The sequence below is a fragment of the Setaria viridis genome, chromosome 5, assembly GCF_005286985.2.
Source record: "Setaria viridis chromosome 5, Setaria_viridis_v4.0, whole genome shotgun sequence".
Taxonomy (NCBI): Eukaryota; Viridiplantae; Streptophyta; class Magnoliopsida; order Poales; family Poaceae; genus Setaria; species Setaria viridis.
In genome coordinates, this window is record NC_048267.2 from 3,341,210 (window position 1) to 3,356,501 (window position 15,292).

Sequence of the window (15,292 nt, forward strand, 5' to 3'; positions counted from 1 at the left end):
TGACACATAATGTAATCCTGTAGAGATAAAAGCTTTTAACTCATGGCTTACTGTAAAATAATAGAGACAACACATAACATAACCCAAATAGCATACTCATAAATACAACATATAATATTTATAATAGTATGTTACAATAACAAGACAACATTTGCTCATAGTTTATAGTGTTCGATCCGGTCGGTGGATTTAAATCACAGACCAACAAACTGTTTCCAACACAATTTATCACATTACATGGCCTTTCCATTACATTTTCTATTTACAAAATAAAGCTTACTCTTTTATCAAATAAATAATGGGATATGCCTGATCTCCAATGGGCTATTGAACTTCTCTCAATAGAACTTCTGCAAGCAGACAGATTTAGGTTATCAGCTAAAGCTTCAAAATATTACCCAGATGTATCTCAATCTATCCATCCGAAATTCAATATTTAAATTGCAGTCCAAAGAAGGTGGAAAAGGGTCGGCTACAGTTAACAAGAAAATAGGATATTAGTCATAAACTGCTAAAGGAAATATAATCTCAGGGGTCTGAATTCATATTTCACTCATCTGCTACATAATCCACACATGAAAAAGGCAAGGCTTGCGTTTGTAAAGGGCTAACTATCCTTCTCTTGCAAAGATAACTCACACATAAAGCATGTATTGAGATGCTAAAAACAAGCAATTGATTCTACAATATGTTCATGTCTGCAAGGAAAAAAAACATCTGTAATCAAACTCAAGATTTCTCGTACACGTACCTGTACATAAGATACTTATTTTGACATTTGATCAATCACACTTAGGACAGACAAAGAGAACATTTCAAATTATATGTCAACAGCAAGCTTGGATTCCGACCATGCGTGCATCTACAAAATTGGTGACCAGCTTACCAGAAACAAAGTGTAAATGGATTCCGACCATGTGTGCATCTACAAAATTGGTCACCAGCTTACCAGAAACAAAGTGTAATGACCTAGCCATTTAAGCTGAAACTAAAGAACAGGAAGGAGGTAATCTAGATTATAATATTATAATAGAATCATGTAAACAGACATTCTCCCGATATTCTCCCGATATTGTGGAAATCTTTCAAGTTTCTAAAACTTGGTGCATATAAAAATATCCACGGAGGCATGATTAGTAAATGTTATTTCTGGATGTCTAAAATACTAAGCATATTATTATAGTATATGTCTTAATCATAACATAGAAACATTTCATGTGTATACATAGAATAAAAAATGAACACCCCATCGGGGTTTGTCCATTGCTAAATTTCATTTGACCAAAGCCACCAAACACAGGATAAGCTACAAGCCTACAACCAATTAATCTTCCAAGTAGAACCTATAGAATCAACTCATATACAAATCCTCTTCCGTCCCCTAAGAATATATAGCTGCAAAAGTTCATGAAAAAAAGTTAAACCAAATCCACCCCGTGTGCACTATAACTTCAAATTGTAAACTCATGGAATGACATGTTGCTCAAACTCAGCCTCTGATCTGGAACTCTTGGTGATAAAAAACTGCTTAATGACTGGCTTAGTGCCTCAGTCTCAAGTGCAGATTCACCCAAGTCTGAGTTGTCAAATGGAACTGACTGCCACTCGAGTATAACATGTCCCAGAGATTCTGCAACCTGCATGGACAAAATTAATCAGAGAAATAACTCAGCATGAAAATCCTGCAACACAGTAATGCTTCTTCATACTTGCACTTGAGCAACATATAGCGGTCACCATCACCTGTGATCATTAAGCATTATGAGTTTCATCAGCGATTGTTTCACCTCGTGAAGGTCCTCGAATCACCATTACCGTACCTTTCAATATTTATCTTGACACATCTTCAGTTAACGCAAGACTTCAGACAGAGACCAATGATGTATACGTAGTTGCTTACAGAGTTTCTGTGACTGAAAAAGTCTCAAAGCATGAATAGGCTTTGAGATGCAGAATTCAGAAATCAGAACACATTGCCAAGTGTGCAGAGTACAGAATCAGGTAAATCCTTGAGCTTGACTAAAGAAGTTGTTTACCAATTCGGCTGTCAGCACTTTCTTTTGGCAGAGGTACGATAGCTTCTGAGTTATTCAGTATAACCACCATGACCAGTTGACCACCAATGGTTCTTAGTTGATGGTGCCTCTGTCTGCCAACAGGAGAAATGAAATCATGAAGTGATGTGCCGAATAATCATTCAAGAGAGCATATCTTTCATTTGTTCATGAAAAATTTCAAGCAAGCTGATAATCTGTTGGAATAGGAAAAGACACCAACTGTTGGAATAATATAACAGGAAGCTAATTGGAATGATATAACAGGAAGGAAATTGACGCACTATCCAAAGGTAATTGATACACATCGATTACATACACAGATTTGCCTTGTAAAACGCTACGAAACTTCCTTCACCCTCACCTGCGAGTATTTCAACCAAGGCAGCCACCGGAATGCAATGAAATATTTTCTCAATACAATCTAAAATTTTCAACATGGTGATGCAATTTGAGCGGAGGGAGGAGAGCTTACCAGTCAATCAAGGATAATGGCTAGCATCTCTAGAGGGGATTACTCATCGATTGTGAATACATCTGCTGATGCCAGCCTAACCTCTGCCTATGAACTACAATTGGGATGATTTTTACAGAGCAGCCAGTGAAAATGAGATCTTGGGGATGGAATGGAAAAATTTAGAAACCCTAAGATGAAAGCTACTAACCAGAGAGATCCCATCCCAAATCCATGACAAATCGACAATCTGCAACAACAAGAAGAGGGATTCATGATTCTTCACTGGCAACAAAGAATGAATGGAGGAACAGGTACCCTGCCCTTCGACGATGACGCTGCACAATCGCTGGCACACGGAACACCTCTTGTTGTGGTGAATGTAAAAGCGATAGACCGGTGGGAAAGGAGAACAAACACCGTTTTCTTCTTGTTTACTGTCTTACCTGCAAAAACTGATATACTAACCCTTCAGCCATAAACAATTGTATTTCTGCAGCTATCAGAAAGGGGTAAACATTTATACTAATAAAACTGATCTGGGAAAATAGAAATATAGAACAGAGAAAACTGGTACTACAAAGGTCAGCAAAAATATGGGCCTCATTCAGTTCAATTAAAAACAGTTCAGTATGAGCAGAATTGAATGCGAACAACCAAGATGTGTGTTGTTCACTATGTTTTCTTGGAACTTTTTCTTTGACTAAATTAGTTTTGTTAACATTGTTTTCTTGGAACTTAGATAGGAAGTTATGTATTGAGAAAAGAAAACATACAAATGAATTCAACTAAACAGCAATAGCAGCCCAAAAGAAACAGATAAACATAAATACCTGATAATGTTTTATGAAAGCCTCCCCCGATTGAAGAAGCCCTGGCCCTCCACGATTTCTTTCAATGTTGTTTTTGTCCTGATCTTTTTTTTTTTTGCGAAACCTGCCTGATCTATTTGTTGAGAACCATTCATTTTCACTAATGAAGGTTGCTTGTCCCCACATGGAATGGCCAAGATTCTTCATGTTTTCTTTTTCTTTATGCATATTGCTCCTTTTACATCAAGTTTATATTGTTATGCACACACTCTGGTCATGCCTCATTCTGGCAGCTTATTTGCATGCTTGCTCTCCCATGGCCACTTAGTCGTGCTGAATGAATTTGTATCGATTTATGCTTTAAATAAAAGGATTGTGCACAAAGCACAGTTGGGCAATGGTGCGTGCAACTTTTAATTCAGCAGCACAAAAGGAACAGGTAAATGGAATTGGCACACCACCGGTTTTAGAACATCTACCTTGAGCTGCAGCCTGCACATCATCACTCGTGGAATCCCTGATGTGGAGAACAAGCTTTGTGCTATAGTTCTGGTGGGCAGTATAGAAGTCCTCTAGAGCCAATGAAATGCTGGTAATTGCTATTTTGCCGACCAAGGACCCCAAGTCAAGAATAACTCCAACATGGACCTCATGTGCTCCTCCTCCAGAAGCATTTTGTGCTACACCAATGCCAGCTGATAGCAAGAGGAGCAGGATGACTCTGGTTGCTATCTCCATCTGGGGAGCTGCCAGGTTTGCAGAATCTACTTGCAACCCCGTATCAGTTATATAGACTGTTTTAGTAGTCTCTTTCCGAGGTGTTTCCGCTAGCACAATGAGCTTGTTTAATTTGTCCAGTACAGTGTTGCTTCGAGCTTACCAATCACTTGAATATTGAATGATGATGATGACCTAGATATTGAAAACTTTGTTGTCATCAATTTGACATATCTATGTCGTTACGCTTTTACTAATCAACTGATTATTGATAGTTGATCACATAAAAAGGAATGCAGTAGTTGACATTCATTGGCATGCCTTCAGTTTGGCTGGGTCTCACTGTTGAAATAATGGGCCTAGCCCATAAGGAATTTCAGAATTTCAAATAAATTTCAAAGGCCCATGTGGGCAAGAGGTGGAGTGGTGCAAGTCTTTAGTCCCACGTTGCTAGTGGAGAGGAGGGATGACCAACTTAAATATGGAAGTTGTCTCCACTCCTCCAAGCTATGTGTGTGGGGAGGGAAGAAGAGCTCCACATGCGCGCGCTCGCTCGCCACGCCACGCCTCGCCGGGCCGGGCTGGGCGAAGGGCGCGGGCGCGCGGCACCTGCGTGAATGGTCCGCCGAAATCCGGCCCCTCGCATTGCGGGGGCACTTGGGAGAGCAGGTCTCCGGAACCGTCGTCTTCAGCGATCCTGCACCGGGAGAGGGCGAATAAGGTTTTTGGGAAGTCGCGCAGACTGCTCGATCGCTTCCTCTGCTTCGTCAAGTTCTTTGTCGACTTCTTCACCACGGCTCGTCTACCTCTTCATCGCTCGGGCCTCACTCGCCGTCGCGAACATCGTCAGGCTGCTGATCGTCGTCGGCTGCTGTACCCAGTAGTCGTTCAGGAGCCGGTCTTCATCAAGAAAGAAACGTACGATCTCTTAACTCAAATTATGTCTTCCATACTAGCTATTATGATTTGTTGCAGTATGATAGCACTGGATAGTATGGTAGAATGTGTGATTCTATTTGCAATGATAGACTTGTCTAGATCTTGCGTAGACATGTCTAGTTTAATCTGCTGTCTGTTCATCGTATTCATGATTTATTTCTGGATTAAATTTAAACTAAAAGTGCTTATATATCCAACAATCCAAAAACCTTATTATAGGCACTTTAGTTTTATGGCTGGATTTCTTGATGCACTGAGGCCAGCACCGTTTGCTGGCGTGCACTTCAAGAGGTGGCAGGTGAAAGCCACGTTGTGGCTTACTGCCATGAAGGTGTTCTAGGTGTCCAATGGCAAGCCGGAAGGGGTTCTCTCTCCTGAAAAGGAGAAAGAATATTCGGAAGCCAACACAATCTTCTTGGGCGCTGTGATTGATGCACTTGCAGAACATCTGCAGGATGTGTACCTTCATCACACGGTCGCAAAGGAGTTGTGGGACGATCTGACTGCCAACTACGGTGGCTCAGATACTGGCACTGAACTGTACATCATTGAGCAGTATCATGACTACAAGATGGTTGACGGAAAATCTGTAGTCGCTCAGGCTCATGAATTACAGTGCATGGTGAAGGAACTCGATCTGCTAAAGATTGTCGTGTCCGACAAGTTTGTGGCTGGGGGCATTATTGCCAAGTTACCTCCATCCTGGAGGGATTTCGCCACTTCTCTCAAACACAAGAGGACAGAAATTTCTGTTTCAGACCTGATTGCATCTCTTGATGTTGAGGAGAAAGCTCGGGCTAAAGATGGACGATCTAAAGCTGTTGAGGGTCAGACCAGTGCCAATATGGTGCACCAATCACATCACAATGGCAATGGTGGCAAGGGCAAGGGCAAGAACAATAAGCCTAAGCAGTCCACTACCTTCAAGAAGAAGAAGAACCAGGACAACGAGGGATGCTTCGTGTGCGGTTCTACTGACCATTGGGCAAAGAAGTTCCCAAACCGCAAAGGAAGAAAACCTCCACAGCAGAAGTCTGTGAGCATGGTGACCAGTGCTGGAGACAGAAATAGTGGGTATGGTAATTTACCTTCTATTTTTTCAGTGTTTCAGTCTACTAACACTTGGTGGCTTGATACTGGTGCTAATGTTCATGTGTGTGCTGATGCCTCCTTGTTTTCATCTTACCAGGTCGCTCAGGATTCCTCCATCCTAATGGGGAATGGGTCACATGCTTCTGTTCATGGTGTTGGTACGGTAGATCTGAAGTTTACTTCGGGAAAGATCATGCAATTGAAGAACGTGCAGCATGTCCCTTCTATCAGGAAGAATCTAGTTAGTGGCTCCCTTTTGTGTAGGGATGGTTTTAAGGTAGTGCTTGAGTCTAATAAAATTGTCGTGTCTAAGAGTGGACAACTTATTGGTAAAGGCTATGAGTGCGGAGACTTGTTCCGCTTTTCCCTTTCAGATTATTGCAATAAGTCTATGAACTATTTGTGATGGTATTAATGAGAGTGATGCTAGTGTTTGGCATTCACGTTTATGTCATCTGAATTTTGGTTCTATGTCTCGACTTTCCAGCCTGTGTTTAATTCCGAATTTTTCCATTGTCAAAGGTTCTAAGTGCCATAGTTGTGTGCAATCTAAGCAACCTCGAAAACCTCACAAGGTAGCCGAGGAGAGACACTTGGCACCACTTGAACTCATTCATTCTGATATATGCGAGATGAATGGTATGTTGACCAAAGGTGGAAAAAGATATTTCATGACTTTGATAGATGATGCGTCTAGATATTGCTATGTATATTTATTGAAAATGAAAGATGAGGCTCTTAACTACTTTAAAATCTATAAGGCTGAAGTTGATAATCAACTTGAGAAAAAGATCAAGAAAATTAGGTCTGATCGTGGTGGCGAGTATTTCTCTAATGATTTCGACTTGTTCTGTGAAGAACATGGTATTGTACATGAGAGGACGCCTCCCTATTCGCCCCAATCAAACGGGGTTGCCGAAAGAAAGAATCGCACCTTGACTGACTTGGTGAACGCCATGTTAGACACCAGTGGATTATCTAAGGCATGGTGGGGGGAGGTTGTATTGACTTCATGTCATGTCCTGAATAAAGTACCCATGAAGAATAAGGAGAAAACTCCCTATGAAGAATGGATTGGAAGAAAACCATCACTTTCATACTTACGCACTTGGGGTTGCTTGGCCAAAGTTAGTGTGCCAATCAACAAGAAACGTAAGTTGGGACCTAAAACTGTGGATTGTGTCTTTTTGGGATATGCTCATCATAGCATAGCCTATAGATTTTTAGTGGTCAAATCAAAGGTGCCCGATGTTCACGTTAATACCTTGATGGAGTCTCGTGATGTTACGTTCTTTGAGAATATTTTTCCTATGAAACAATTGCATAGTATGTCTAGACTATCTTCTGATATGATTGCTGAGACAACTCCTGAACCTATTGTGCTTCCTGATCATGCTGAACAAACACTTGAGCCAGTTCATGAGGAGGTTAACAGTGAAGCTCCTAAGAGGAGCAAGAGACAAAGAACTGCAAAGTCCTTTGGTGATGATTTCACTGTCTATCTCGTAGACGATACTCCTAAGACTATTTCAGAGGCATTAGCATCTCCAGATGCAGATGATTGGAAAGAAGCTATCCATAGTGAGATGGACTCCATTCTTTCTAATGGAACTTGGGAGGTTGTTGATCGACCGTATGGTTGTAAACCTGTGGGTTGCAAGTAGGTGTTCAAAAAGAAGCTTAGGTCTGATGGTACTATTGATAAGTACAAGGCTCGACTTGTGGCTAAGGGTTATACCCAGAAAGAAGGCGAAGATTTCTTCGACACCTACTCACCTGTTGCGAGATTGACCAGTATTCGAGTATTACTTTCCCTTGCTGCCTCACATGGTCTTCTCGTCCATCAGATGGATGTTAAGACAGCTTTCCTTAATGGAGAGTTGGATGAGGAAATTTATATGAATCAGCCTAATGGGTTTGTAATAAAGGGTCAAGAGAACAAGGTGTGTAAATTGCTGAAATCTTTGTATGGCCTGAAACAAGCACCTAAGCAGTGGCATGAGAAATTTGATACTACACTCATATCAACAGGCTTTTCTGTCAATGAGGCTGATAGATGTGTGTACTACCGCCATGGTGGGGGTGAGGGAGTTATATTGTGTTTGTATGTCGATGACATACTAATCTTTGGTACAAATCTTGACATGATCAAAGAGGTCAAGTTATTTCTGTGCCAAAATTTCGACATGAAAGATCTGGGAGAGGCTGATGTAATTCTGAATATCAAGTTGATCAAAGGAGAGAATGGGATTACTCTCACGCAATCTCATTATGTGGAAAAGGTCTTGAGCCGGTTTGGCTTTAAGGACAGTAAGCCTTCTCCCACACCTTATGATCCGAACTTGATACTTCGGAAAAACAAGAGAATTGGTAGAGACCAATTAAGATACTCTCAGATTATTGGATCACTTATGTATTTAGCCAGTGCTACTAGGCCTGACATCTCATATGCTGTTTGCAAACTGAGCCGGTTTACCTCTAATCCGGGAGATGATCATTGGCGTGCGCTTGAGCGAGTCATGCGCTATTTAGTTGGCATTATGGATTACGGAATTCACTACTCCGGGTATCCTGCAGTACTGGAAGGCTATAGTGATTCAAATTGGATATCTGATGCTGATGAACTGTATGCCACAAGTGGATACGTCTTCACTCTTGGTGGTGGTGCTGTTTCATGGAGGTCATCCAAACAGACTATCTTAACGAGGTCTACCATGGAAGCAGAACTTGCAGCATTAGATACAGCCACAGTTGAGGCTGATTGGCTACGTGAACTCTTGATGGACTTGCCTATTGTCGAGAAACCTATGCCGGCAATACTTATGAATTGTGACAATCAAACAGTGATAGTCAAAGTGAACAATTCTAAGGACAATATGAAGTTATCAAGACACATTAAGAGACGTCTGAAATCTGTCAGGAAAATGAGAAACTCCGGAATAATATCAGTGGATTACATCTCAACTGATAAGAACTTGGCAGATCAGTTCACTAAGGGGCTGTCACGTAATGTGATAGACAATGCATCAAAGGAGATGGGTATGAGACCCATATGAGCTACACCGTGGTGGTAACCCAACCTATGTGATCGGAGATCCCGTGAAGTAGGATCTGGGAAGAACAAGCCATGGGATAGCATGAGAGTATCCTACTAACCCACTCGAGAAATGATGCAACACTCTCAAACCACTGCATGGCAGGCTGGCTACTGTCTTAATATATTTTGTTGGCTTTAATTAGCAAAGATGTTGCCCCTGCAGAACATCTTGGAAAAATATACCTATATGAGCCCGACTGTTATAAGGTCGCAGTCTGTGAGACTTGGGTTATCTCTATTAAGCTCATGAAGAGACTAGGGGGTACGACCTATATGCCCCACCCGCGGGGTAGGCTACAGGCAGCCAGGTACTAGTCCCGACTTTGAGTGAAACTTGTCCGCACAAAACTTGCAATTCAAGGCTTAGTCCATTGTTCAAGTTGTGGATGAATGTAGCTTGAAGCTCTAGGCGAGAGTTCAACTTAACAGTCCTCGCTGAAACACTAGTATATAAACAGCAGTGAGAAACAAGCAAAATCTCTGATGGGCATTTGAGATCTGGTGGGGGATTGTTGAAATAATGGGCCTAGCCCATAAGGAATTTCAGAATTTCAAATAAATCTCAAAGGCCCATGTGGGCAAGAGGTGGAGTGGTGCAAGTCTTTAGTCCCACATTGCTAGTGGAGGGGAGGGATGACCAACTTAAATATGGAAGTTGTCTCCACTCCTCCAAGCTATGTGTGTGGGGAGGGAAGAAGAGCTCCACACGCGCGCGCTCGCTCGCCACGCCTCGCCTCGCCTCGCCTCGCCTCGCCTCGCCTCGCCTCGCCGGGTCGGGCCGCGCCGGGCGAAGGGCGCAGACGCGCGGCACCTGCGTGAATGGTCCGTCGAAATCCGGCCCCTCGCCTTGCGGGGGCGCGGCTTCCTTTTGCCGTTACTTGGTCTTTAAGTCAGCGAGATATATGGAATCCTAACCGGTTTAGATCACGATCGCGACGTGAGAATCGTGGGCTCTCCTATATATGTGACCTACCGGCCTCTACCAGAAACAGATCTATTCGAGGTAGGGTTTTTGCCTCCTCTCGCTGCTGCGCTGCCACCGTAGTCTACTCCATCCCGATTGCCGGCGTGCACCGGCGATTGGGAGAGCAGGTCTCCGGAACCGTCGTCTTCAGCGATCCTGCACCGGGAGAGGGCGAATAAGGTTTTTGGGAAGCGCTCTGCGCGACTGCTCGATCGCTTCCTCTACTTCGTCAAGTTCTTCGTCGACTTCTTCACCACGGCTCGTCTACCTCTTCGTCGCTCGGGCCTCACTCGCCGTCGCGAACATCGTCAGGCTGCTGATCGTCGTCGGCTGCTGTACCCAGTAGTCATTCAGGAGCCGGTCTTCATCAAGAAAGAAACGTACGATCTCTTAACTCAAATTATGTCTTCCATACTAGCTATTATGATTTGTTGCAGTATGATAGCACTGGATAGTATGGTAGAATGTGTGATTCTATTTGCAATGATAGACTTGTCTAGATCTTGCGTAGACATGTCTAGTTTAATCTGTTGTCTGTTCATCGTATTCATGATTTATTTCTAGATTAAATTTAAACTAAAAGTGCTTATATATCCAACACTCACCACCAATTTTCCTTCTCAAAGTCAGTTGCTTCTAGTCCACGCAGTTTCTGTTGGCAAATTGTGATGGTTGACTTGACTGAGCAAAGTTAAATGGTGTATGCTGTTTTGACTGGCATTTGATACTACTACCTCCATCCTTAAATATAAAGTAATGTTTATAACAAGTTAGTTCAAAAATAAATTAAACTGGTTGTCCTAGACATCATGTATGAGCGGAGCTTCGGAGGGAGTAATTACTTTTGCGATCGCAGCGATAGGTGCCATTTCACCTTGGCGAAGAGGTCCTCCACCTACAGAGTGACCTGGCCATTATGAATTCAGTTTTCTCTCTTGTTAGTTGGTGTAAGGTGCAATTTCGAGGCAAGGATGGTCCATTGCATAGAACAAGTAGAGCCCTACCGACGAACATGGTATATGAGGCAAGTTATTTATCTCAACCTGCATATTCTTTTCCATCCATACCCCTTCTTCCTCCATATGCCTTTGGCTGAGTCTCTCTCCTCTCGTGTTTCTCTACCTCATTGCAGCCAACAGCAAGATGATAGTTAAAGGGTTAGAAAAATCTCAATAATGCACATGAGACATAGTTGAAGGGTAAAATTGAATCACTGATTTGATAAATTTTCATGTCAGGAAGGTTGTTGAGTGAAACCATACATGGTTATTGGCCAGATTGCACATATCAATCCATTTTTCAGATTCCTACACATCCAGATTGTACGTATCAATCCATTTTTCAATTCGAATTTCGATAAATCAGCATGAACACATCCAGATCAATGTAACCAATCCATTTTCCATCCCCTTACCAAGAAAATCTACATGCACACATACATCGAAGTTGACGTAGAAAAAACGTCGCCTTTTCACTTTTTTCAAGTAGTAGAGAGTAGAGATGTGCAAATGAGATTTTGGCCAGACCAGAGTACCAGACATCAGAGATCTACCCGGGAGTTAGCAAGGAACCACCCTTAGCAGCCAGGAATCTGGAACATGGTCATGTTCCTGGAACATGCATGAAAACCTTTCATAAGTGTAGTACCATATTCCTTGTTCCATGTTCCCGGAACATGGCTGCTAACACTTTTTTTTTGAAACGAAATGGCTGCTAACGCTTCATTATTACAGCAGAAACTGATGATCGAAGTTGTGCTTAGAGACTATCAAACACAATGACCAAGTCGATAATGGCGTCTTCTATACATTCAATAAGGGACGCCCATAAAAAATCTAACACAATGAGCAATTGTTCATGGCTGATGCAATTTTTTTCAGTTTCTTTATTTTAGGCTTCCAACTAATCATCATTCACTGCCAGCGACTTACTGATACAATAAGATGTGATAAAAGCACCCTTCTTCCAGGCTTCCAGCATAATCGTCTGCCGTGAATGGTGAACCATAAACACAGCCAATCCAACATGCCCTCAACCTACATATTCATCCCAGTTTCCTTCTGCATCCTGATCATTGCCACATCCCTGTGCTCCGCGGCGGACACCATCTCGGCCGGTCAGACACTCGCCGGCCGTGGCGGGAAGCTCGTCTCCAAGAACGGCAAGTTCGCACTGGGATTCTTCCAAAGATCGACCGGCAGCCGCTCCAGTACCCCGAAATGGTACTTGGGCATATGGTTCAACACAGTCCCGGAGTTGACCCCAGCTTGGGTGGCCAACCGGGAGAACCCGCTCCCCGACGGAACCTCGTCGGAGCTCATCATCTCCGACGATGGCAACCTCGCCATCTTCAACCGACCCAACCGGTCAATTCTGTGGTCGAGCCAGGCGAACACCACGACGAACAACACCATCGCCGTGCTTCTCAACAGCGGAGACCTCGTCCTGTCCGACGCGTCGAACTCGACTGCCATCTTCTGGAGGAGCTTCGACCACATGACCGACACTTTCCTCCCCGGTGCCAGGATGGGCAGGAACAAGGTGACTGGGTGGACCCATGGCCTTGTCTCCAACAAGAACTCGCACGATCTGTCTCCGGGCATCTACTCTGGCCGCCCATCTCCTGAGTCTGCCAACTTCGAGCTGCTCCTTTCATGGAACTCTTCGGTTACATACTGGTCATCCGGGCAATGGGAGGGGCAGTACTTCAGCAACATGCCGGAGATGTCGGCTCGCCATAGGTTCATCTCCGAGTTCGTTAGCAATGATCGGGAAGAGTACTACACATACTGGTTGAAAAACGAGACCATGGTCACAAGGTATGTGCTTGATGTAGACGGGCAAGCAAAGATGATGCTCTGGTCTGATGCTTCAGCGGAGTGGATATTCTTTTATCCAAAACCAGGGGCTCAGTGCGAGGCGTATGCTATCTGCGGACCGTTTACGGTTTGCAGAGAGGATGTGCTCCCTTTCTGCAACTGTATGAAGGGTTTTTCCATCAGGTCACAGGAAGACTGGGAGCTAGGGGATCGAACAGGCGGATGCAACAGAAACATTCCCTTAAACTGTGCCAGCAGCAACTCAGGCATAAGTGGTGATCTGACAGACATGTTCTATGCCATGAGGAATGTTATATACCCTGATAATGCCAAACACATTGAAACTGGGAGTGCCGAGGAATGTGAAAAAAGTTGTCTTGGGGATTGCTCCTGCTATGCATATTCCTACTCTGGTACGTGCAGTGTTTGGAACTCTGAACTGCTTAATGTTGTGCAAAGGTATAATGGAAGTGCCAGCGAAGGAATTCTTTACCTTCGGCTTGCTGCCGAAGAGCTAAAGACTTCAAAACACAGGAGAGGAATGATAGTCCGGTTGGTGATTGCTGCAACCATCTTCACCGCTTTGTCTCTGTTTGCAATTATATGCATGTTTGTCAGGAGACGGAAAAGGCAGCATTCATCTATGGAACCAAGCAACATCAGAGGAGGAATCATGGCTTTTGGATACAAAGATTTGCAACATGCAACAAAAAACTTCTCAGAAAAATTAGGAGGTGGTAGTTTTGGATCTGTGTTTAAGGGTGTTTTACCTGACTCAACTGTCATTGCAGTTAAAAGACTTGATGGTGCTCGTCAAGGAGAGAAGGAATTCAGGGCAGAAGTGAGTTCGATAGGAATGATCCAGCATATTAACTTGGTCAAGTTAATTGGCTTTTGCTGCCAAGGAAGCAAAAGATTGCTTGTCTATGAGTATATGCCAAACCATTCTCTTGATGCCCATCTGTTTCAGAGCAGTGGCATGCCCTTGTGTTGGGGTACTCGGTACAAGATAGCACTTGGCGTTGCTAGAGGATTAGCCTATTTGCATGAGAATTGCCAAGACTGTATTATCCATTGCGACGTTAAGCCGCAGAACATTCTTTTAGATGCTTCTTTTGTTCCTAAGATTGCAGATTTTGGGATGGCAAAGTTTGTTCGAAGAGATTTTAGCCGAGTCATAACAACAATGAGAGGAACTATAGGATATCTTGCTCCTGAATGGATAAGTGGCGTGGCTATCTCATCAAAAGTAGATGTTTACAGTTACGGAATGGTACTGTTAGAAATCATATTTGGAAGAAGAAACTCCGGAGAAGAATATAACAGCGATAGTACCTACTTGCCGGTACAAGTTGTAAATAAACTCCTTCAGGGGAATGTGCAGTGCTTGGTGGATCAAAGCATGCACGATGGCATCAATCTGGAAGAGGTTGAAAGGGCTTGCCGAGTTGCTTGTTGGTGTATTCAGGATCACGAGTCCCGCAGACTGACTATGGGAGAAGTAGTCCGGATTCTTGAGGGCCTGATTAAGGTCGATGTGCCTCCCATGCCAAAGGTTCTTGAAGCAATTTCAGGAGGCACAGATTCAACGATCGCATAGATGTGCGAGTTCTTGAACTACCCAAGTGATTTGCTCTTTTCAGGTGTGCTGTGGTGGACTGGTGGTGGTGGGTCGAGGATGGGGAGATGGTGCAGGACGTGGCGACGGCGAGCAGGCGCAGGCCGGGCGGTGTAGTGTCGAGGATGGCGAGGCGGCGGCGGTTCGAAAAAAAAAAGGACGGGAGCGGCGAGATGACGGGGGAGCCAGCCTTCAGCTCGCGACCGGGCGGCGGCGGCGGCGGCGAGGTGGGTGGGGGGGCCGCGAGCGCGATGGGGTTCCACGGAAAAAAGAAAAAAAAAGGAACGGAGGGACGGCTCGGAGGGGTGGAGGGGAATCCGACGGAAGGAGATGGATTGGAGCGAAGGCCACGGAGCCGAAGCGGAATGACGTACCTTTTCATTTTTTTTAAGTAGTAGAAGAGATGTAAGTAAGAGATTGTTGTGTAGTATTATTAGCTTTGGGCATGGACGAAATTTGGCTAGGTCCGGCCCTGAGCTTATGTGTTAAACTAATGCAATATATAACTTATATTTAAGCAGTCATACAAAGATAGGTTACTTCCAATAGATTTTTCGTTCTCATGACTTGACGCATAGGATTTTTTTACCAACTATTGATTAGTCACAAATCAAGTACCATGCGGAGTCTATGAAATAACGACACTAAAATATGCATGTGAGGAAGAGTTTAAATATGAATTCATTACTTTCTTGTAAAGGTGATTATACCGGAAACATCAATACA

At 43.6% G+C, this 15,292-nt stretch overlaps 1 protein-coding gene and 1 long non-coding RNA gene across 2 annotated transcripts; one reads left to right on the plus strand and one right to left on the minus strand.

The window, feature by feature from the left end:
* Positions 1-162: 162 nt before the first annotated feature.
* On the minus strand, positions 163-3,010 carry LOC117858547 (uncharacterized). The gene is made up of 5 exons (XR_004640986.2): positions 2,720-3,010; positions 2,530-2,623; positions 2,037-2,149; positions 1,744-1,940; positions 163-1,637 (listed from the first exon to the last, which is right to left on the minus strand). It is a non-coding gene; the product is annotated as an uncharacterized lncRNA (long non-coding RNA).
* Positions 3,011-12,079: 9,069 nt separating this feature from the next.
* On the plus strand, positions 12,080-14,684 carry LOC117858594 (G-type lectin S-receptor-like serine/threonine-protein kinase At2g19130). The gene has a single exon (XM_034741694.2). The coding sequence runs from the start codon at positions 12,125-12,127 to the stop codon at positions 14,546-14,548; it is 2,424 nt and encodes an 807-aa protein (XP_034597585.1). The 5' UTR covers positions 12,080-12,124; the 3' UTR covers positions 14,549-14,684.
* The last annotated feature ends 608 nt before the right edge of the window (positions 14,685-15,292 follow it).